General features: G+C 44.7%; 1 protein-coding gene across 3 annotated transcripts; it reads right to left on the bottom strand.

Moving 5' to 3' along the window:
• Positions 1 to 58: 58 nt before the first annotated feature.
• LOC115182604 (fibrous sheath CABYR-binding protein) lies at positions 59 to 16,106 on the bottom strand. Of its 3 annotated transcripts, XM_029744143.1 has the most exons (5): positions 15,891 to 16,104; positions 9,673 to 9,776; positions 6,742 to 6,814; positions 3,087 to 3,406; positions 59 to 3,050 (listed from the first exon to the last, which is right to left on the bottom strand). In XM_029744143.1, the coding sequence occupies exons 1-5, from the start codon at positions 15,967 to 15,969 to the stop codon at positions 2,940 to 2,942; spliced, it is 687 nt and encodes a 228-aa protein (XP_029600003.1). In that variant the 5' UTR covers positions 15,970 to 16,104; the 3' UTR covers positions 59 to 2,939. The 3 variants fall into 3 exon arrangements, with proteins under 3 accessions (XP_029600003.1, XP_029600002.1, XP_029600000.1); XM_029744142.1 differs by having other exon boundaries at positions 59 to 3,403; positions 15,891 to 16,106; XM_029744140.1 differs by having other exon boundaries at positions 59 to 3,406; positions 15,891 to 16,103.
• Between the last annotated feature and the right edge of the window lie 9,046 nt (positions 16,107 to 25,152).

The following is a 25,152-nucleotide window of genomic DNA, read 5'->3' as shown; positions in this document are numbered from 1 at the left end:
GCAGTAGTGTTTATTACACACGTGAGGGTAATACAATAGAAGAAATGGACCACAGAAGTAACTGACAACATCTTTATTGAAGGACTTCAGCTTCCTGATTTCCTTCTTCACTGATACTTTAGAAAACATTTCCTTAAAAGTTGTCAACAATGGCGCATTATTAGTTGGCCCATGGCGACCATCTCCAGACAGTACATTTCCAATGTCGATGGATTGGAGATCAATAGAACAGTAGTGTTGAAGTGAGATTGTTGGGTTATTATAAAATGTTCCCTTAATGTTTACCTTTCACAGTTAGGAAATAAAAAGACAGACTTGTAACAGCATCGGCGCAAGCAAATAAACAAAACGGCTTGGACTTTTTGAAGTTCTATTGAGAGATGGTGAATGATTGGTTGGCTGAAGGAAAAAAAAAAAAAAACACTTAGTGTGACAGTATTAGCAGTAGAATGCATGTCTGCATCACAAATGGCACCCTATTCCCTATAAAGCGCACTAGTTTTAAACAGGGCCAATAGGCCACACCATAGGGCTCTGGTGAAACGTAAGCGCACTATAGAGCCCAGCGTCGTCCGGGTTAGGGGAGGGTTTGGCCGGGGTAGGCCGTCATTGTAAATAAGAATATGTTCTTAACTGACTTTCCTAGTTAAATAAAGGTTACATACAGGGAATCATTTGGGATGCAGCCTGGGGGCATCGTCCAGGACAGCTTCATTACATCATGTAAGTCTTGGCTGGTTTGTGTGTCAGTCACCGTGGTTACAAGGCAGACTTGAGTGTTGGTTGATTAACTAGTAGTGGACTCGTCTAGATAAAACGGTCCACTAGGTGCTCCACTAGGAGGTAAGGCAGGTAAAGGACAAATTCACTACCACAGTTTGTTAAGTGAGGTTTGAAGTTGAAGGTAGAGGCTCAGGTTCTGTAAACAGGTATTTAAAAAAGGTGCATTTTAGTTGAAGTCACTTCCCACCAAGCACTTATCCAAGACCTGCTTTTAATTAAACAATTCCTAGGGCTGCAACAGGCCGCGCCCCTCTTTCCACGGTTATGGTTCCAGGAACTGACAGGGCCACAAATTCTTTGTATAAACACTTGTTTAAAATACATGCTGCTTATCGTGGTTTCAAATGATGAACAGATACCCATCTCCAGGATGAACCAATAATTGAAAAGATTAGAAATGGCTTTAAAATGTTTTTATAAAAGTGTACCAGAGTTAAGGGGGGGCAAACAAACTACTCATCTCCTACAGCATTGCGGTCTGTATCATCCAATCACAGAGCAGAATACAAGTCATGTGGTTTGTTAGCGAACACATGATGGTACGCGATAGCTGTAGTATCTTCCAATCACAGAGCAGATCCAAGTCACGTCATCTGTTCGGTGCCACATCATGTGGCGCTAACAGATCACGTGACTTCTATCTCCTCTGTGATTGGACGATACAGACCGCGAGGCGCCATGGTTAGTGTAGGCTTTGGTGCTCTTTGAAACAAACAGAGCACAAACGAGATTTCTCAGAGCTTTAAACATTCATAACCGATGGACACTACATCAACTTAAGAAATTGTTTCGCAATCTCGGTTGAAAATAGAACGTCTACGTTGCACAGTAATATTGATAATATTTGATACCACTACGGGTTTTGAGGGTTGAGAATCCACTTCTGGAACCACTGGTTGCAGCCCTATGTTCTCAGCATTGGGGGCAAGGGGGAACTGATGCCTTATCTGTGCTTGGTGGGGGCAGACTTCACCCTGGCACAGTGTCTAGGATGTGATGAGAAGGATAAGACAGAGATGATGTCATAAAGAGATCAGTGAGGACACAGAGAACCAACTGATCCAATTGTTCCCCAAAGTTCCAATCACTGGGAGTTCCATTTGGGCACTGGAACACTGAGCTTTATGACATCACCGACTAATCCTTCTAGAGCTTATCCTAGGGAGAGGTGTGAGCAGCACTTAGAGGAGAGAGAGCAGGAAGGAGGAAGAAGATAACAGGTTTTTGGTCACATTTCACAATAAGATGCCGTTCAAAAAGCAATTAAAATGCTTCTCTGACTAGTATATTTATTATTTGCATAATAACCATTTAACCTGCTTGAAGTGCTTATCGTCTCGAGGTTCATAACACTACCTTCCTTTAATCTGAATTTGGAGCACGTTCAACGCATCGTCAAAATGGGAGTGCAAACTTGATTTAAAGCCAAGATAAGACTGACATTATCTAGAAATCCTAAATCCATCTTGAATCTTTACATTAGAATTGTCCAAAAATGGCACCCTATTCCCTACATAGTGATAATGTACTACTGTTGACCAGAGCCTATAGGCCCTATATAGGGAATAGGGTGCCATTTCAAAGGCACATAGGTTTGGGGGTCAGGACAACATGTACCACCATGAATCCAATATCTCCCTTTACATCCCCTTTAACACCTAGGAACTCCTCAGAAAAACAGAGCCAGGAGTTATCCCCAACAACCATGATCCGACCAGAAAAAAAACTCCTGTCCCCAGTGATAAATACGACCATATTGCTTGACAAATAGACCGGTATTAATAAAAACCTGAAACAGCTCTGTATTTAGCTCTGGTTATAGCTCTGCTGTAAAGGAGTCAGAATGAGAAGAGACAGCTGTCCCCGTCACCATGACATCATACCTAACTAAAGTGTTCTTTAACAGAACATAGTCCACCTCCTGCTTCTTATTGTAACATGTGCTAGTAGATAGGGGGCTGTGATCCAAAAAGGCACCCTACTCCATACGTAGGGTGCTACTTTAGACCAGGAAAAGTAGTACACTACACAGGGAATAGGGTGTAGATGGGGCCTGTGGGGGGGTTCAGGTTTAGGGTTGGGAGGGGGGGTAGTAGTAAGAGGGACACACCACAGCTAAACCCACCCCTCTAGGTTGACCTTTCACCTCTGACCCCTTATGCTGCCACCTCGGCGGCAGGAGCAGCTTCTGCCTCAGGGGCGGTGGGAGCAGTCTCAGCCACTACTTCGGCCACAACTTCCTCACCGGCGGCCTCCACGGCAATGACCTCCTCCACGGCAACGACCTCCTCCACGGCAACGACCTCCTCCACGGCAACGACCTCCTCCACGGCAACGACCTCCTCCACGGCGTCAGGAGCCGCCTCTGCGACAGCCTCCGGGGCAGCTTCTTCCGTAACCACGGCGACTTCCACAGCGGGCACCTCAACTGCGACAACCTCTGGTTCCACAGCAACCTCTGCAACCGCCTCTACGACAGCAACGGATTCGGCTGCGACCTCTGCCACGACTTCCTCTGCTGCTGCAGGCGCCTCCTCGATGGCGGCTGTCTCAGCGACCACCTCGGCTTCTACTGGTGCCGGTTCTTCTGGGGATTCTACTTCCTCTGCTGCTGGTGCTGCTTCTGGAAGGAGATGGAGAGAGAGAGAGAGAAGTGGAATAGAGAGAAAGGTAGGGAGGGATGAGAACGTGTCCTCCTTATAGGGTCTTGTCCAATTCCAACATCAATCCCCTAAAGACAGATTCTAAATTGTACCATGCGGTCTGGTCCTGGGTCTAACATATCCTGATCAGAAAGAAAAGGATAGGTGGATCCAATATGGAGAGAAATACTAAGTTAAGTTTAAACTGCTTTCAGTTTTAGTCCTCTGCTAAGCAGTGTTAACTACCTTTTAATGTGTGACGCTGTTGGACTTTTGAACCCTCTGGGTGTACTCAGGCTTTTCTGAAATTAGCTAGCATCAGTTAGCTTCACATTCCAGCTCAGGCTTTTTCCATGTTACTTAGGTAGATATTGATTGTGCACCCGTCACTTCCTCGAGCCTGCTCAAGCCAGGCTTGTAACTACATAGCTAGTCGAACACCGAACTCGTCATTAACAAATCTAAAACATCAATCCATGCGCCAGAGTGCCACATTTTCATTCTTGACTAAATCAAATTGAAACAAAAAATAGTCACCCTGCAATTTCAGCAGACGATGGTGTGGAATGGACTATTAGAAGTACAGTCTGTCACACATTGTTTCTTCTGTGTTATTAGTCCTTTCCCACCCAGTCCCATGATAAAATCATTGTATTAGGAAAGTTGTACCGCATGTGAAGTTTCAAATGCATCCAGTCACTAAATGTTTTTTTGTCATATGTATTTGATTACAATTTTTAACACAAGAACAGTTGATTAATAAAATGTTGAGTCAGTCGTCTTCCTCAAATATGGAGAATAAAGAGATGATCCACTCAGAGGGAGGAAGTCTAATTGGAACGGTCCTCAACTCAGGGCTTTAACACTTCATTCAGGATCAGTATAGTTCGCCTGCCTGGTGCAAGTTACTTCTAAAGGATTCATTGGCATAGAAATGTAGCTGGTTAAAAAGGTGAGCCACAGTCATGTCTGAGTTGAACTCAGAGTTGACCAAAGACAACTCACACCACATTCGTCGTTTAGGGCTCCGACCAGGTTGGTGACACCTGCTCAGCTGTAAAGGACCCCTGTGGCTTTGAAAAACCGTCAAATCCCTATTCCTTGATTACGCTCCCTCAAAGGTCATTGGAGGTCAGAGGGGCAGGACATCGGATCCTTTCCTCCAATGTGCTTTGAGAGAGCGGCGAGGAATAGTGGAATCTAGGATGGGATTTGACAGCTTGTTAATGGCACAGAGGTGAGCTGCAGCTCATTAGGGGTCAACTTAAGGACCGGCAGAGAGTCACTCCTGCCAAAATCTGTCCAAAATAAGCCCAATGAGTTTCTATGGCTTGTTTTGGACCTAAGCTTGTCGCCTGCCTGCCTTCCCGCCATTGGGACAACAACTCCCATCGTTCAGGTGGAGACATGATATACAGATCTCTGGTCAAAGGGCGTTAATGATTAACAGGGGGAGGCAGGAAATGGAGTGAACAAGGAAAGAGCGAGGAAGCCAGGATTTGTTTGACGGCTAGTAACCTTACCGGACACAGCGGATGCATCCCAAGATGCACCCCATTTCCCTACATAGGGCTCTGGTCAAAAGTAGTGCACTATGGGCCCTGGTCAAACATGGTGCACTAAATAGGGAATAGGGTGCCTCTTGGGACACACTCCCAGCCAGAGGGATCAGCTGGAGCAGGGTTAAGGTCAAGGTTAACTAGGCTTAACTGAAATCAGCTGGTTTTATTAACAAACTATTATAATAGGTAACAAGGATAATCAACTGATTAGCCAGTGGTCTGTATTGGTATTTAAACTGGCCCCTGACTAGTTAAAGGTCCAGACACATTCTGTTGTAGAAGTATACCCAAGTACACGAACAAGGATAAGATCTCAACTAATTAGCCAGGAATGACAGCAGTCGCCTCAACTTGTTTTAAACTGTATAACTAAGAAGACGAGGAACTTGGGGTCGGGTACTTTGGGCGATATCGCTGTGACAGACTAAGCAACGAGCAAACATAACATGCAGTCAGGACAGAAAAAAAAGAACAAGCTTTCTGGAATACACCAAAAGATATGCAAATGTGGAAAAGGAAAAGACCAACAGGTAGATATGAAGGGAATGAATGAGTTCCCATTAGTCTGAAATGTGTGGAGAGTAAACAATACTACTGAGTAAAAAGGGCAATAATAAGCAAGAAAATCTCCTAGATGGACACCGGTAAGAACATCTTTGATCAAAGCTCAACATTACCCTTTCCTTTTAACGTGTGCCCAGCTTATGTAGCTATTTTAGAAACAGGTAAAGGAGAGTTCAGAATGCTTAAAGGGGTAGAGTTTGTTGAATACGTGTAGGCCAGGTGTAGAAATCCAAGTTGGTTATTGAAAGTTTGTTGGCTAGCAATGTCAAAATGGCTACCAGTGCCAGGTGTGTCGGGGGAGGTGTAGAATTTAATTTAAAGTTAATGTGATCGAATAGCGAAGCCTACAAAATGGCGGCTCCCACCATGGCAGTTTGTTACGCTTTGTTCTGACAGGCAGTTATAAGATGTTTCATGCCAGGTATGACTAGAGCAGTGTCTCAAATGGCACTCTATTCCCCATCACCACAGCGCCGGACAGACAGAATCTGCTAAAGCATTCAAGCTACATTTTTCACAGGCACGCTAAAAGACTTCCAAAAAGAACTCCCCCTCTGCCTCGCCTGTAACACAAAAAGAAAAAAAATGACATCCGTTGTCTATATATAGGTTTAGGGTTTGTCTATACACTGTATGGCCACTAGTGTACTAAGGATGGGTGAATGTAGGTAGGAACAGAAAACTAGACTCTACATGAACCAATCAGAGCTCCCAGCGACACTATGTGAACCAAGGAGCTTAGCCCAACAACAGACCAATCAGGCGATCTGGGCACAGGGCCCGGGAACCCCAACAGGTCAATGAATCACTGACAGAAATCAGCCCTGACAGTCTAGATTAATCACATTCAGAGTGATCATTCCACCATGCTGGCATGTCGGTGGCAGCGCCAAAACAGGGTCCATGCCAAATGAAAACATTTGGCTAGGCTTAGTGTGGACAAAAACATTATTGTCATGGTTTCAACGTTCTGATGAGACATTCCTTCTCCAACTGACACTACAACTCTGGCCATTCTTGTCCATTATGATGAGGAATTCTGGAATACTGAGAGTATAAATTCTACAACTCCCCTAGGATTCTACATTCTATGGTTCTAAATTCTATGGTTCATGTCTATTGGTAGAATGTCAAGAGTGTGGATCAATGGAGTGTGTGGCAGTGCAGACAGTAGGCTACTTAGTACTCACCCTTGGGCCTCGAGTTCATCTCTGCGAGTCTGTCATTGTACCGCTCACTGTCACCATTCACCGTCTTGTAAGCCTGAATGGAACAGACAGAGGTTGGAGGGACACGCAAAACTAAAAGAACACAGAAAGGGAATCTAGCTGCATTTCAAAATGGCTGCCTTGAACTGTAAGTTGAGAACCTGAATCCTCTTCCCTCAGCTCTAGTAAGTAACAGTGTAGTGTTAAATAAAGGAGTGGACTAAGCGAACGTCCTTGCCAACAGTTGTCTGTAGAACTGGTATAACGGTCTTTAAAAAGCACCACTGCTGCGGTAAGGGTTCTCCATGACAACAGTTACCACAAGGCTATAAAGTGAGCTCCAAAAGTATTGGGACAGTGACACATGTTGTTGTTGTTTTGGCTCTGTACTCCTGCACTTTAATGCAAATGACTAGAGGTTAAAATGCAGACTGTCAGCTGTCAATTGGAGGGTATTTTCATCCATACCTGGTGAACTGTTTAGAAATGAACACTTTTTGTACATAGTCCCCCCCCCCCCCATTTTAGGGGACCAAAAGTTTTGGGAGAATTTCACTTGTATGAGTGTTAAAAGTAGTCAAAAGTGTAGTATTTGGTCCCATTTTCAGAGCACCAAATGACTACTTTGTTTTGGTTGTGTTCCAGATTATTTTGTGCCCAATATAAATAAAATGGTAAATAATGTGTCATTTTTGAGTCACTTATAAATAAGAATAAAATATTATATAGTAACGTGGATGCTACCATGATTACGGACAATCCTGAATGAAACGTGAATAATGATGAGTGAGAAAGTAACAACAATATCATACCCCCATGACATGCTAACCTCTCATTACAATTACAGGGGGAGGTTAGCATTTTATATCATACCCCCAAGACATGCTAACCTCTCATTACAATTACAGGGGGAGGTTAGCATTTTATATCATACCCCCAAGACATGCTAACCTCTCATTACAATTACAGGGGGAGGTTAGCATTTTATATCATACCCCCAAGACATGCTAACCTCTCATTACAATTACAGGGGGAGGTTAGCATTTTATATCATACCCCCAAGACATGCTAACCTCTCATTACAATTACAGGGGGAGGTTAGCATTTTATATCATACCCCCAAGACATGCTAACCTCTCATTACAATTACAGGGGGAGGTTAGCATTTTATATCATACCCCCAAGACATGCTAACCTCTCATTACAATTACAGGGGGAGGTTAGCATTTTATATCATACCCCCAAGACATGCTAACCTCTCATTACAATTACAGGGGGAGGTTAGCATTTTATATCATACCCCCAAGACATGCTAACCTCTCATTACAATTACAGGGGGAGGTTAGCATTTTATATCATACCCCCAAGACATGCTAACCTCTCATTACAATTACAGGGGGAGGTTAGCATTTTATATCATACCCCCAAGACATGCTAACCTCTCATTACAATTACAGGGGGAGGTTAGCATTTTATATCATACCCCCAAGACATGCTAACCTCATTACAATTACAGGGGGAGGTTAGCATTTATTTGGGAGGGTATGATATTTGTGCGTGAGAGAATTATAGAGCAGGTGTTTAACTGAAGCATAGCCTACCTGTGTATTTTTCCTAGTTGAGGCGAGTGCTGTTGAATTTCAGCCACATAAGAGATAAAATGTTGTGGGGTTTTCATCCTACAGTAACGTAATACTATGCTATTATATTGGGTCCTGTAGAATACTGTCATTATGTGATCTGGCAGACATTCAGTTTTGATCAAACTTATTAAAATGACCACCATTCACCAGAGTAGCCTGTTCTCTACAGGTAGAGCGTCAAGGACAGAATAAACACGAGCAGAACGTGAAACCATCTTTAGTCCGGAGGAAAAACGGTCAGAGAAAAGTTGGGGTCCGCAGCCACTCCTCACATTGTTCCCCGACCAAACCACTGGCCTGGGATCATGTGTCTTAATGTTTATGCATTGTTCCCCAACCAAACCACTGGCCTGGGATCATGTGTCTTAATGTTTATGCATTGTTCCCCAACCAAACCACTGGCCTGGGGTCATGTGTCTTAATGTTTATGCATTGTTCCCCAACCAAACCACTGGCCTGGGGTCATGTGTCTTAATGTTTATGCATTGTTCCCTAACCAAACCACTGGCCTGGGACCATGTGTCCTAATGTTTATGCATTGTTCCCCAACCAAACCACTGGCCTGGGGTCATTGTTCCCTAACCAAACCACTGGCCTGGGACCATGTGTCTTAATGTTTATGCATTGTTCCCTAACCAAACCACTGGCCTGGGACCATGTGTCTTAATGTTTATGCATTGTTCCCTAACCAAACCACTGGCCTGGGATCATGTGTCTTAATGTTTATGCATTGTTCCCTAACCAAACCACTGGCCTGGGACCATGTGTCTTAATGTTTATGCATTGTTCCCCAACCAAACCACTGGCCTGGGATCATGTGTCTTAATGTTTATGCATTGTTCCCTAACCAAACCACTGGCCTGGGATCATGTGTCTTAATGTTTATGCATTGTTCCCCAACCAAACCACTGGCCTGGGACCATGTGTCTTAATGTTTATGCATTGGATTAAAGTGTGGAAACTGATCTGGGAAGAGTCAGGAAAAATCAATACGCTTGAAATTAAAGTAAACTATATAGCATGCTTAGTTCATGTTAACCTTCAGGAACAGACTTCAGATCAGTGTTTCCTCTCCAGATCACCTTAACCATTATGGGAGGAAACAAACTGACCTAAGATCAGTGTCTAGGGTGATACTCAAATAGTAGAATACGGTTCTGAGTAAGTGGTGTCCTTCAGGCACAAATCTGATCTAGGATCAGCATATACTGCCCAGACCTTATCCTTTAACATTAGGTACACACACAACCGATCTTGAATCAGTACTTACGTAGACGACAGCGGCAGTGAGGCCTCCTCCACACAGAAGGGCGTACGCCACGTTGGTGGCAGAGCCACCGGGGATCCCGACGGACATCTGCCGCACTGGAACCACTGGAAGGAGACACAGTGGAGAGGGGGACATGGTTAGGGGACGGACCAGAAGAGAGAGCTACCAAAGACTGTGGATAATTAAGATCTCATGAAGGCGGTTTACCAGTTTACCAAAAATGGTCAAGGTTCCTGTCTGTGAAAGATTCTTCAAAGTAGCAGCCACCACCGTAAAGCATGGAGGTGGTGTGATGGTGATTTGCTGGTGACACCAATTTATTTAGATTTCAAGGCACACTTAACCAGCGATACGCCATCCCTTCTGGTTGGCGCTTAATGGGACCATCATTCGTTTTTCAACAGGACAATGACCCAACACACCTCCAGGCTGCATAAGGGCTGTTTGACCAAGAAGGAGAGTAATGGAATGCTGCATCAGATGACCTGGCCTCCACAATCACCCGACCAACCCAATTGAGATGGTTTGGGATGAGTTGGACCATAGAGTGAAGGAAAAGCAGCCAACAAGTGCTCAGTGTGAGAACTCCTCCAAGACTGTTGGAAAACATTCCTCATAAAGCTGGTTGAGAGAAAGCCAAGAGTGTGCAACGCTATGATCAAGGCAAAGGGTGGCTACTTTGAGGAATCTAAAATATATATTCAGATTTGTTTAACACTTTTTTGGTTACTACATGATTCCATGTGTGTTATTCTATAGTTTTGATGTCTTCACTATTATACAATGTAGAAAATAATAGAAATAAAGAAAAACCCTTGAATGAGTCAGTGTCCAAACCTATGACTGGTACTGTAGATAGAGGGAGATATACATATATACAAACTATAAAACATGTAAATATATGAATAGAAAGCAAGTTGTAGACTTTTTGTTCATCTACCCAGACAGTAAGGAAGGTGCTAGTTTTGCATTGGACAGATGACCATACCATGGCAATGGACCCACTATGATTTCTGTATGGGCCCTATTGATCAGTTTCTTGCATTGTCAATCTATGCATATCTAATGTTATCCTCCATCATGGTCAACATTGTCCTACTACAGGACCTGGGTTCATCCGGTCCTGTCCAGCCATCTTCTTTCCACTCAGGGCATCAGTGGTGTTCTGGTACCATGGCAACAAGCCTCTATCCCTCTTAATCGCGTTACACAAGAGAGATACAGTAGCACCATTCATTTGACACAGCAGAGCAGAGGCAGCGGAAAGTGTTAGTATAAGCCAAGCTGAACGCGACTAGCCAACCAATCCCAGTCCATCCTACCAAGCTAAACGCGACTAGCCAACCAATCCCAATCCATCCTACCAAGCTAAACGCGACTAGCCAACCAATCCCAGTCCATCCTACCAAGCTAAACGCAACTAGCCAACCAATCCCAATCCATCCTACCAAGCTAAACTCGACTAGCCAACCAATCCCAATCCATCCTACCAAGCTAAACGCAACTAGCCAACCAATCCCAATCCATCCTACCAAGCTAAACGCAACTAGCCAACCAATCCCAGTCCATCCTACCAAACTAAACGCGACGAGCCAACCAATCCCAGTCCATCCTACCAAGCTAAACGCGACGAGCCAACCAATCCCAGCCCATCCTACCAAGCTAAACACGACGAGCCAACCAATCCCAGTCCATCCTACCAAGCTAAACGCGACTAGCCAACCAATCCCAGTCCATCCTACCAAGCTAAACGCGACTAGCCAACCAATCCCAGTCCAACCTAGTCCAGACCTGGGTTCAAATAATATTTGAAATAATTTCAAGAAGTTTCTGTTGATTGAGCTTGCCTGGCTGAATGGACCACCAGACGGACCAAACCCCACCCATCTGGTGCTCCTAAAAGCCTAAAGCAAAAGCTCAAAAGGTATTTGAAAGATTTCAAATAGTGTTTGAACGCAGATCTATTCTAGTCCTTGTTTTATGCCTGATGCTGTGTTTGAATGGACAAAACCCCAATAAACATGTCCTGCTTTCTAAACCCCTCCCCATCTAAACACATTTCATTTGGGTTAATGACAATTGAATCTTTGCCAATAGCATAGTGCTGATGTAAAATCACCGTCAGACTGTGGGACACTGAATCATCTTCACAGAACCATCATATTAACGACACTAAAGAAAGACCCAAATGCAGCAATAGAGATAAGACCATAAATCTCCATAATGGATTGTTATTGTGTGGGTGACATGGTCCACATGGCCAGTAGGGCTGGGTGGATAGCAGGAGCCTAGTCTTCAGTAAACAGACTGCCAGGGTTGACAGGATTGGCTCTCCTCAGGCTAAATAGCCTGATCCTATCAACACTGGCAATGGTGGTGCATTTAGAACACAGACATAAATAAAACCTCGTCCTTCCTGGACCAAAGATCCTCTCCTCTGCTACACTGTCACCCAAACACTCCCTAAAATCACACACACAACCAGTCAATCACACACACCATAGAAACGGCACAGCCACACGACATAAAACCAGTCAACTACACAGGAAAACATGGCCGTGTTCGGCTGTGTAGTTCTGCCTGTTAATCCATTAGAGACTAGTAAAGGACTGCTATAGACTACTGTCTACGTTCAGCCCTGAGTAGAAAACACCAGGAATATAACTGTACCATGGTGGTGTACAGGGGACTAGGTTCAAAGTTCAACATGTGTCCCAGAATGCAAAGGTCTGGCAGAGGGCAAAACAAGAGAGACACTTTCTATAAGTGGTGCCTCTGTGGCGTGTGCTCATGAGGTGTGTGTGTTTCCGCACCTCTGTCTCTGGGTGAGTGTGTGAGCGTCATGTGTTCTATAAGAGGTGTGTGTGTGTGTGTGTTCACCTGTCTCTGGCAGAGAGAGTGTGTGTTCACCTGTCTCTGGCAGAGAGAGTGTGTGTTCACCTGTCTCTGGCAGAGAGAGAGAGAGAGTGTGTGTGTGTGTGTGTGTGTGTGTGTGTGTGTGTGTGTGTGTGTGTAGAGCAGCCCAGGCTGCAGTAAGGGAACAATGTACAGAAGGGAGCTCTCCACCCCTGTTCCTTCCATGTAAAGAGAATCACATTTCATCCTGCAGCTCTGCAGAGAACACATGTACCCTACCATGCTGACTCCTCATCTACCCCCTGATAGAGGTCAACAGAACCACATGTACCCTACCATGCTGACTCCTCATCTACCCCCCTGATAGAGGTCAACAGAACCACATGTACCCTACCATGCTGACTCCTCATCTACCCCCTGATAGAGGTCAACAGAACCACATGTACCCTACCATGCTGACTCCTCATCTACCCCCTGATAGAGGTCAACAGAACCACATGTACCCTACCATGCTGACTCCTCATCTACCCCCTGATAGAGGTCAACAGAACCACATGTACCCTACCATGCTGACTCCTCATCTACCCCCTGATAGAGGTCAACAGAACCACATGTACCCTACCATGCTGACTCCTCATCTACCCCCTGATAGAGGTCAACAGAACCACATGTACCCTACCATGCTGACTCCTCATCTACCCCCTGATAGAGGTCAACAGAACCACATAGACCTACCATGCTGACTCCTCATCTACCCCCTGATAGAGGTCAACAGAACCACATGTACCCTACCATGCTGACTCCTCATCTACCCCCTGATAGAGGTCAACAGAACCACATGTACCCTACCATGCTGACAACTCATCTACCCCCTGATAGAGGTCAACAGAACCACATGTACCCTACCATGCTGACAACTCATCTACCCCCTGATAGAGGTCAACAGAAACACATGTACCCTACCATGCTGACTACTCATCTATCCCCTGATAGAGGTCAACAGAACCACATGTACCCTACCATGCCGACTACTCATCTACCCCCTGGTAGAGGTCAACAGAACCACATGTACCCTACCATGCCGACTACTCATCTACCCCCTGGTAGAGGTCAACAGAACCACATGTACCCTACCAGGCTGACTACTCATCTACCCCCTGATAGAGGTCAACAGAACCACATGTACCCTACCATGCTGACTACTCATCTACCCCCTGATAGAGGACAACAGAACCACAGTGAGCTGATCAGATACATACACACAAATCTTATCAGCTCCATAGATAACCGAAGCAACTTACATAACATCCCAGAACTCGGACCAATAGTTTTGTGCTTCACACACACACAGGGGCGGCAGGTAGCCTAGTGGTTAGAGAGGCAGGTAGCCTAATGGTAAGAGTGTTGGGCCAGTAACCGAAAGGTTGTTAGATCAAATCCCTGAGCTGACAAGGTAAAAATCTGTCATTCTGCCCCTGAACAAGACAGTAAACCCACTGTTCCCCGGTAGGCCGTCATTGTAAATAAGAATTTGTTCTGAACTGACTTGCCTGGTTAAACAAAGTTTCAATAAAAACACACCACCTTTTACATAGAGGCCATTTAGCAGACTGTGGTCCAGAGAGACACAGTCAATACATTCAACTAAGGTAGGACAAGACAAATCACAACAGTCATTGCCAGTAAAACGTTCCTCAGAAAACACAGCCATCAGTTGTTAGCAGACCTTGATCCTGGTTGACCCAGAGCTACTCCGCTGCTCTCTCTAATCCCATGACACAGCAAGTGGCCTCCTGTCTGTTCCTGTGTGTTCCTGTCTGTTCCTGTCTGTTCCTGTCTGTTCCTGTCTGTTCCTGTGAAGGCCCAGTTATTTATACAGGTAGCTAGGTACTAATCAGTTAAGCTGAGCTGGAGGTCAGACGAGTCACAGACACGTGATCCCAGTTTCCTCCCTGACAGCCAGTCATGGCACAGAACCACCGATTCCTTCCAACTGAATAGAGACCATTCACACCAGTGGCACACACACACAGGACTATACATGCATGAAGAAATGCCCGCCCCCTACGTAGGCCCGAAGCCTAACCATGAGGCCCATCTGCCCTAGACATAGACCTAGTAACGACTGACTAGTGATCAATACATCATTAGTCAGCTAAATATAATCCAGAGCAGGGTGTGCAGAAATACACAGAGGATAAAGCTGTTACAATGCATGTCTATGCTTCTAGCTATAGATCAGGGGGAATATACATCTATACATTTTAGTGTCAAAACATGGAGAGGATGCAGAGGCTCTAACATTTAGAAAACAGGAAATTAAACCAGCACTGTTCAGATCTCCCTCAGGGCAAATTCCTTACGCAACAAAGCAAATAGGGATTCTAGTTCCAGAATGAAGCCAGACTAGAACGAGTCTATCGATGAAGCTCGTGCATGGGAAAGTAGCTACACTAAAAACACAACCAGAATCCATTCTTCCCCTTGCTTTCACTCAAACACACACAAAGCTATTAACCAAACAATAACATTTCTCTCTCCCTGACAAAACGCTCTGATGAGTCTGGGGAGAATGAATACAACATCACGATCCATTTGGATTATAGAGTGACGTCTCTGCAGAACTCGACAGGTCAACTTCAAGTAGGGCTGCTATAGGCTAATCCAATTATCTACACACACAACCCCTATCCTATACACGCGCTACCATCACACGTGAAGAATATCCATAGGACATCATATAGGCTACAACATCTCCACTTAGCCTTAAAAAAAACTACGATTTAGGGGATATATCTGATATTAAATACATGCACTTGATGCTTGGATGTTACATAACCCCGATTATGTAGTTGTTCTGGACGGGGATGCGCTGTTTCGTAACTAAATAGTGCATAAGTGCGTGTTGTAATCTCTGTGGACATGGACACACCTCCCCAACGGAAAAGGGGTGTGTTGCCTCAGCGCTCAGCAATAATGTAAAGCTGAAATTATTACATGTAACTTTTCTTGCAATGTTTTTCAATAAACTAGTACAGAATGATGCCGTGGATCATCCTGGAATGAATAAAGTACATACATGTCGCGCAATTTGAAGGAAACTGCATTGATTGAAAAATCCTGAAATATTGTATACAATATTCACCCAATGTTGGACAAAAAATCCAAATGTAAAAGAAATGAAGCTCAACTGTTTACACAGACGGTCATTAAAACCCACTGTAACTGCATTGACCTTCCCGTTAATCCCCACATCACGCAGGCGTGACGCGTCAGCTAGGATGCAACAAACGCTTCATATAAAAATGCCACAAACAAATACAATATAGTCCATCAAATTGAACCACTTCTAATCCACTCACCATTTCTGGATAAGGGTAGGGCGACTGTCATTCGTGCCAGGAGCCCCAGTCTCTGCCAAGCCGATCTACAGAAAAACATTTCTGATCAAATCCAGGATCTAGTGTACAGTGCGTGTGGTGGTACAGGAGTCTTGCTGGATGACTGAGGAGAGACCAGCTGTGATCACGCAACTACAGACTGCGCTCGTTAGACTGGAGGCAGAGAATTCACCAAAGAGAGCAAGCCAACCCCCCGCCTCTTTATAAACGTCATCCTCGACAGGTCAAAGGTTGACTTGACATGACACGTGGTTTTTGGGGAATAAACAAAATAAACATTTTGAACATCATGTTCCAGGGGTTCTATATGGATTTCACTGAAATATTTTGGAGGGTTTGTGGTGGATTTTGTTATGCGTAAATGAGAATGGCAGACCAGATCTCGTTCAGACATAAATGTTAGCTTGTTCAACTGGTATAGTACCGTGGAGATGCCAGAAATACAGGCGGATCTTTATCAAAGTACAGTATGCATATTTAGGAATTATTTCATATAATAACTTCTGCATAAGTCTGACTACCATAATAAAACCATATTACCATAGCCCTATTCGATAACAGGCTACATCTGAAAAACATTAAGTCCAAACAAAAACAAAGTGCCCATAACCGATGCGCAGTCAAATTGCCATTGTCACTGTCAAAGTGCCTGTCGGATTCCCAGAGCATCTCATTCCCCCCAACCACTATGTATAAATGGATTAGGTAGGCCTCTCTCCTGCAGCTTGGAAGGACATGTACACTGATCAAAAATATAAACGCAGCATGTAAAGTGTTGGTCCCATGTTTCATAAACTGAAATAAAAAATCCCTGACATTTTTAGAAGTATTTCTGTCTGTAGTAAAGCCCTTTTGTGGGAAAAAAAACTCATTCTGATTGGTGCAGCCTGGGTCCCCAGAGGGTGGGCCTGGCTGCCAAGTGGGTTGGCCTATGCCCTCCAAGAACCACCCATGGCAGCGCCCCTGCCTAGTCGTGTGAAATCCATACATTAGGGCCTTATTTATTTCATTTCACTGATTTCCTTATATGTACTGTAACTCAGTAAAATCTTTGAAATTGTTCCATGTTGCGTTTATACATTTTGTTCAGTATACATCAGAGACTAGAATGTGTCCCAAATGGCAGCCTTTACCCTATTTAGTGCACTACTTTTGACCAGGGCCCATGGGGAATAGGGTGGCATTTGGTATTCCCTATAGAGTGCACTACTTTTGACCAGGACCTATAGGGAATAGGGTGCCATTTTGGGACAAAATCCAGAACAAATACCCCACCGCCATGGACAGGCAGGGCTCTACTGTGGGCCTACATCACAGGAGGTTGGTGGCACCTTAATTGGGGAGGACGAGCTCGTGGTAATGACTGGAGCGGAATCAGTGGAATGGTATCAAATACAGCAAACACATGAGCTGTGTTCAAATACCCATACTGACATACTGTATACTACATACTTAATGAGTATATACATTACATGCTATTACATACCATTAGTTCATTTTTGTATACTATAAACAAACTGTATCATTTCAGTTGAGCGTACTAACACTTCGCCTGTCTACTGGAAGTTGAAGATGTTGCTATGCAACCTCTTGCTAGCTCTACAAATTACTAGCTAGACATACCAATTCGGGTGTGTTCGTAAATGTAACTTTGGCTATCTACTCAGATTTCAGAGCGCTCTCATCTGAGTGTGCCAGAGTGCAGAATAACTGATGAATTTACGAACACTCAACACCCGTTGAATATGGCCCGTGCCAGAAAACATTGGCAAAATAGCGTAATTAAATTATTGCCAGCAGCACAGTTACAGTCACCAACACTCTGGAAAACATGAATCATTCAGTTGGACGCTCTAATTTAACATTGGCGTCCCACAAGTGTCAATATTAAGCCCTCTTCTGTTTACCATCTATATAAATGATCTCCTACCTGCTTAACCACAAGCTGACATGCAGATGTATGTGGACGATACAGTCCTGTATGTACTGTCAACAAACAGACAACATGTCGTTAACAAGTTAACTGAAGCTATGGTCCACGTCTCTAAATGGTTGGCTGATTCTTGCCTGCGTTTAAATATTCACAAGACTGTTTGGATGTACTTCTGGAAGAAAACCGTTGATTCGACCCAACGAGCTGTTCCGGTCAATGGGGAGAAACTCAATAGTTGTGTTTAACTTCAATTATCTCGGCATCATTTCGGACTCCCAACTTCATATTCAAGAAGCAGGTGAAGGTGGTGGTGGTTAACACGGTCATGTTTGGATTAAGCTTTAGGTTTATCTTACCTTCCTCTGGAGGCCACCAAACTATGTAGGTAGGATATGATGTTCTCCCATCTGAGTTATAGCATCACATGCTGGTCACTAGTAGGAGCTACCATTCAGAAACCAATTGAATCACTCTACAAACACTTTTATATAACAAACCAAACAGTTACCACCATTGTCACGTCATTCACAAACATCATGTATTCAGTCTGGACAGCTTTAAGCCTTGTCTTTATGATGCTGCAGGGCCTTGCTCCTCCACTTCCGCAGGTATATCATGCTCAAGGAAACCACCTGCAGGATAACAAGGGCAGGAACTAGAGGGGACTGTGTTGTCCCTTTTCCACACTGTAAACTGGGACAATCCACCCTCTCAGTAAGAGCTATCATATACTGGAATAATCTGATATACTGGAATAATCTGATATACTGGAATAATCTGCCCATGGACTTGAGAAACTGGACTTTTTACTACACTTTTACATTTCAATTGAAAACATGGCTCAAATCTATCCAAACCTGTACACACTAGTTATCTGTGGTTCCTCATATGTTCCTGATGATAGTGTTGTTATTATGAATAGGTTGTTTTGCATTGTATTTAGTGAGTATTTTGTATTTGTGTAGTGGCTGTGTAATAGCCTTTAACTGCCCAGTGACTACGGGTGCAGGTTATCTTCTGTCTAACCCCGACACATGTACATGAATGTTGCATCACTGTAATGTTTATATTGAACACACACAATAGTGGTGTATCGGTATAAAGGACAAGTGTGCAATTCTGATCTAAACATAAGAGCAGACAGAAACAACAAGACCCAGAGTTCTAGGTACAAAGTAAATCATACAAAACAAGACCTACAGAACAAGGACAGGTAGAAAGAAAGAGGGTAGATGTCGTATTGAATGTTTTTCAAGTCAACCAGCTGTTTTCCTGTCCTCCTGCTTCTATTCTCTTCTGCTGGTCCTCCTGCTTCTATTCTCTTCTGCTGGTCCTCCTGCTTCTATTCTCTACTGCTGGTCCTCCTGCTTCTATTCTCTTCTGCTGGTCCTCCTGCTTCTATTCTCTTCTGCTGGTCCTCCTGCTTCTATTCTCTTCTGCTGGTCCTCCTGCTTCTATTCTCTTCTGCTGGTCCTCCTGCTTCTATTCTCTTCTGCTGGTCCTCCTGCTTCTATTCTCTTCTGCTGGTCCTCCTGCTTCTATTCTCTTCTGCTAGTCCTCCTGCTTCTATTCTCTTCTGCTGGTCCTCCTGCTTCTATTCTCTTCTGCTGGTCCTCCTGCTTCTATTCTCTACTGCTGGTCCTCCTGCTTCTATTCTGTTCTGCTGGTCCTCCTGCTTCTATTCTCTTCTGCTGGTACTCCTGCTTCCATTCTCTTCTGCTGGTCCTCCTGCTTCTATTCTCTTCTGCTAGTCCTCCTGCTTCTATTCTCTTCTGCTAGTCCTCCTGCTTCTATTCTCTTCTGCTGGTCCTCCTGCTTCTATTCTCTTCTGCTGGAGGAAGGATCTTATACAGGTGTCTTCCCTTTCTCTCCTTGTTCCACAACTCCTACCATTTGTTTTTAACCACTGTTCTTATTAACCCCTTGGCTTCTGCTTTACTGATTGACAATTCCATCTCAACATTAGGATGTTTTAAGAGCCTGCTTGGTAATAATATCCACTTCCTCGTCTACTCCCACATGAGCTGGTACCCAGAGGAACATAACAAACACCCCCCTATACCCCCTCTGTTTCACCCTGTGGAAACACTGTAAGACCTCATACAATACATCCTGTCTGCTCTGAGACACATGATTTTAAACTCATCAGTGCTGCACATGAGTCAGAGCAGATGACTTGCACAAGGCACCCCTATCAGACTTAACATATGGACCCATGACATCACACATCCCTCCTGTAGCCTATAGATTTGTGGAATTTGTAGTTTTTAATGTGGAGTTGTGTAGTTTTTATATGACACCGTTGTCATGCTACGGTATTTCAATAATCCAGGAGTGGTTGTTCTCTGTTTTGGCTGCTGCCACTTATAAATAATTAGATTATAACTATTCTGTTCTTGCCAGGGATATTACAATGACCAGCCCTCTTTCAATCGATTTAAAACATGAATCCTTTCCTCCCTTCTCCCTCTCTCCTCCCTTACCCTCCTCTCCTCCTCCTCCCCCCCACTCCTCCCTTCTCCCACTGTCCTCCCTTCCCCTCCCCTTCCATTCCCCTCTCCTCCTCATTCCACTCTCCTCCCTTCCCCTCTCCTCCTCCTTCCCCTCCCCCTTCCATTCCCCTCTCCTCCTCCTTCCCCTCTCCTCCTCCCTTCCCCTCTCCTCCTCATTCCCCTCTCCTCCCTTCCCCTCTCCTCTCCTTCCCCTCCCCCTTCCATTCCCCTCTCCTCCTCCTTCCCCTCTCCTCCTCCTCCCCTCTCCTCCCTTCCCCTCCCCCTTCCATTCCCCTCTCCTCCTCCTTCCCCTCTCCTCCTCCTTCCCCTCTCCTCCCTTCCCCTCCCCCTTCCATTCCCCTCTCCTCCTCCTTCCCCTCTCCCTCCTTCCCTCTCCTCCTCCTCCTCCCCTCTCCTCCCTTCCCCTCTCCTCCTCCTTCCCCTCTCCTCCTCCTTCCCCTCTCCTCCCTTCCCCTCCCCCTTCCATTCCCCTCTCCTCCTCCTTCCCCTCTCCTCCTCCTTCCCCTCTCCTCCTCCTTCCCCTCTCCTCCCTTCCCCTCTCCTCCTCCTTCCCCTCTCCTCCTCCTTCCCCTCTCCTCCTCCTTCCCCTCTCCTCCCTTCCCCTCTCCTCCTCCTTCCCCTCTCCTCCTCCTTCCCCTCTCCTCCCTTCCCCTCTCCTCCTCCTCCCCCTCTCCTCCCTTCCCCTCTCCTCCCTTCCCCTCTCCCCCTTCCATTCCCCTCTCCTCCTCCTTCCCCTCTCCTCCTCCTTCCCCTCTCCTCCCTTCCCCTCCTCTCCTCCTTTTCTCCCCAGAGTCCCCATTGATCTGACAAGGATGGATTGGTGAGAGTCAAAGCGATCCTAACCTAGCTTCCACTTCTCCAGCCACAGGTCAGTGATTATTGACCAGTATTAGAACAGAACAGGGCATGATTATCTGCTGGTCCCAGATCTGTTTGACTGTCTTGTCAAATCCTACATGACAATGACCATAGGAGTTGGCAAGACAGCACACAAACAGATATGGGATCAGGCTACTGTGCTGCTGCTACTTCTGCTGCTACCAGTCCCTCCTCTTTCCTTTCCTCAGGCTCCATGTCCCTATCGCCAAGGAGGGAGGAAGGAAAGGAGGAAGGATGCATAAAGTATTAGAATGGGTCCTGAGCTGCTGGTCCCTCCTTTTCCCTTCCCTCAGGCTCTATGTCCCCATCACCAAGGAGAGAGGAAGGAAAGGAGGAAGGATGAATAAAGTATTAGAATGGGTCCTGAGCTGCTGGTCCCTCCTTTTCCCTTCCCTCAGGCTCTATGTTCCCATCACCAAGGAGAGAGGAAGGAAAGGAGGAAGGATGAATAAAGTATTAGAATGGGTCCTGAGCTGCTGGTCCCTCCTCTTCCATCCCTCAGGCTCTGAATACAGCAGAACACCACGTCCAACAGCAGACATTTAGACAGGAATGTCATCTCCTTCTCAACAGAGCATGACAAACAGGAAAAACACATTCCTGGAAATGAACATTTTGCAGTCTTTTTATTTATTTTATTTGACCTTTATTTAACTAGGCAAGTCAGTTAATAACAAATTCTTATTTACAATGACGGCCTACCGGAAGGCAAAAGGCCTCCTGGGGGTCTCCTGCGGGGATGGCTGGGATTAAAAATAAAAATCTAGGACAAAACACCCATCACGACAAGACACCACAACACTACATAAAGAGAGACCGAAGACAACAACACAGCATGGTAGCAACACAACATGACAACAACATGGTAGCAACACAACATGGTAGCAGCACAAAACATGGTACAAACATTATTGGGCACAGACAACAACACAAAGGGCAAGAAGGTAGAGACAACAATACATCACGCGACGCAGCCACAACTGTCAGTAAGAGTGTCTGTGATTGAGTCTTTGAATGAAGAGATGTGGAGATAAAACGGTCCAGTCAGTGGATAACATCCAGGACTGTGTTTGTGTGTCAATCATCAAACGATATGCTGACTGTGTCTGTGTCTGTGTATGCTGAGTGTGTAGATGTCTGTGTATGCTGACTGTGTATATGTATGTGTATGCTGACTGTGTATATGTCTGTGTATATGTATGTGTATGCTGACTGTGTATATGTATGTGTATGCTGACTGTGTCTGTGTATGCTGACTGTGTATATGTCTGTGTATGCTGACTGTGTATATGTCTGTGTATGCTGACTGTGTCTGTGTATGCTGACTGTGTATATGTCTGTGTATGCTGACTGTGTATATGTCTGTGTATGCTGACTGTGTATGTGTCTGTGTATGCTGACTGTGTATATGTCTGTGTATGCTGACTGTGTATATGTCTGTGTATGCTGACTGTGTATATATCTGTGTATGCTGACTGTGTATATGTCTGTGTATGCTGACTGTGTATATGTCTGTGTATGCTGACTGTGTATGTGTTTGTGTATGCTGACTGTGTATATGTCTGTGTATGCTGACTGTGTATATGTCTGTGTATGCTGAGTGTGTATATGTCTGTGTATGCTGACGGTGTATATGTCTGTGTATGCTGACTGTGTATATGTCTGTGTATGCTCATCAATATACCGTTTCCATATAATGATGTTAGGCAAGAAAACATATAACTCAGTGTTACCATCTATAGGTTATATAACAGTGTTACCATCTATAGGTTATATAACAGTGTTACCATCTATAGGTTATATAACAGTGTTACCATCTATAGGTTATATCACAGTGTTACCATCTATAGGTTATATAACAGTGTTACCATCTATAGGTTATATAACAGTGTTACCATCTATAGGTTATATCACAGTGTACCAAACAGTAGTCAATATAGGATCTTCATCTAGAATCTGGTTCCTGAGGTCATTATTTTGCGTTTGTAAAAAGACCTATAACGATAGAGATTGTTTATAAAACACAGCTATAGTGCAGATCTAGGATCAGATTTAACTAACCCCAAATGAACCATTATGAGTCAAGTCGATGGTAATGAGTTGACATGGGACCTGATCCTAGATAAGCAGTCCTACTCTGAGATGCTTTATGAACTCCCTGATCTGAGGCCAGTGCTTAAAGGCAACCAGGAGGCACCTTCCACTTGTTCTGGTTCAGTCAGTTCAGGAAGTCTGTGAAAGGAGAAAACTGAGAAGGACCTCCGTCAGCTAACCGATGAATGTTGCACCATACTGTCGCCACACACACACAGCTGTTGGTGGCATGTGTGTTGCAAGTGTGTCGTCTGCTGCACTGAGCAGAAGAGAAGGGTCATGTGACGGCCTCAGTCACACACACACACCATTCAACCGCCCACACTCCTGCATGACCAACACACCACTCCTCCTGTGTAGTCCCTCTACCACAGTAACCATGGGAGTGTTTCCAGGGAGTAAATCGGTTGTGAAGTGTAACCTTTTCACAGTTGATATCCTGGGGCAGCGACTGTCTCCTTGTCATCCAGAGACCAAGAAACATACTGAACATGTTCTAGTCTTGCTGTGCTGGAGTACATAGTTTACCTGCAAAACTAACTTCAAAATTAACACTGAAAAGTCATACAGACCTGCATGAGATCGCTGTGAAAAAACAGACAAACAATATAAAACCCATTTCAGTTCAAAGAAAAGAGTGGTACTATTGATTACAACTTTGTAGAACATTGATTTATTTTATTGAATATTGAAAACATTTACACACATCATGGATGAAAATGTACAGTCATATCTTTCTTGCTATACAATGACCATATGGCAAAGATGGACAGATCAAGACACATAAAAGACGACCCACTGCACAAGCTTCAGAAAGTTCCATCATGCAGTACTTCCAGAGGAGCATCTCCAAGAGTCGCCACTGTTTTTGGGTCATTCCACGAAATGAGGGCCTTTTGCATCCCTTTGATATTTTAGGTATAAAATTAGCACCAATATTGAAGTTGAAAAGCCTGTTATATTAAATGAAGTGCCATTTAATATAGACCACATGGAGAATTCAATCAATGTGATTTTATATGAATAGACTTCAGCATTTGTCCCTCCGTGCACCCTCTCTGACTTCTAGGAAGATTAACCCCCTTAACCCCAACATTTCTCCATCATTGTAAAGCCCTAGTTATTTTATTTTGTGATTAGTGATTCAGTCCCTCATTTTAAGGTCAACCCTGTTACGTGAATTGAACTCTCATTTTAATATGGTGAAAATATTCCTATTTTAAATATTTCTTCCCAAAGAAACATTGAACATCTAGTAGTCAAATCATAGTGTCAAAACAGGTGAGCTGGATCTACTCTTTATGTCCATTTCCTGGTGTTTTGTGGAGTAAAACTGAGCGGGTCGAGGGTAACAAGTCAACCCTGTTACCTACAGATAGACAGGCTAGAAATGTTTTAACAATTAAAAATGTTTTGGGAAGCTTGCCTCGCCCTGTTGCACATACAGTAGCAAGCTTCCATTACCCCTGTCACAAGGAGATTCATGGCTGATTTAAGATGAAATCGTCAACCCTGTTACGGTCAACCCTGTCACGGTCAACCCCGTTACGGTCTGTCATGGTCAACCCTGTTACGGTCAACCCTGTCACGGTCAACCCTGTCACGGTCAACCCTGCCACGGTCAACCCTGCCACGGTCAACCCTGTCACGGTCAACCCTGCCACGGTCAACCCTGTCACGGTCAACCCTGCCACGATCAACCCTGTCACGGTCAACCCTGTCACGGTCAACCCTGTTACGGTCTGTCACGGTCAACCCTGTCACAGTCAACCCTGTCACGGTCAACCCTGTTACGGTCAACCCT

This window comes from Salmo trutta, unplaced genomic scaffold (assembly GCF_901001165.1).
Source record: "Salmo trutta unplaced genomic scaffold, fSalTru1.1, whole genome shotgun sequence".
Lineage (NCBI taxonomy): Eukaryota > Metazoa > Chordata > Actinopteri > Salmoniformes > Salmonidae > Salmo > Salmo trutta.
This window is presented reverse-complemented; position numbering and strand designations above follow the sequence as displayed.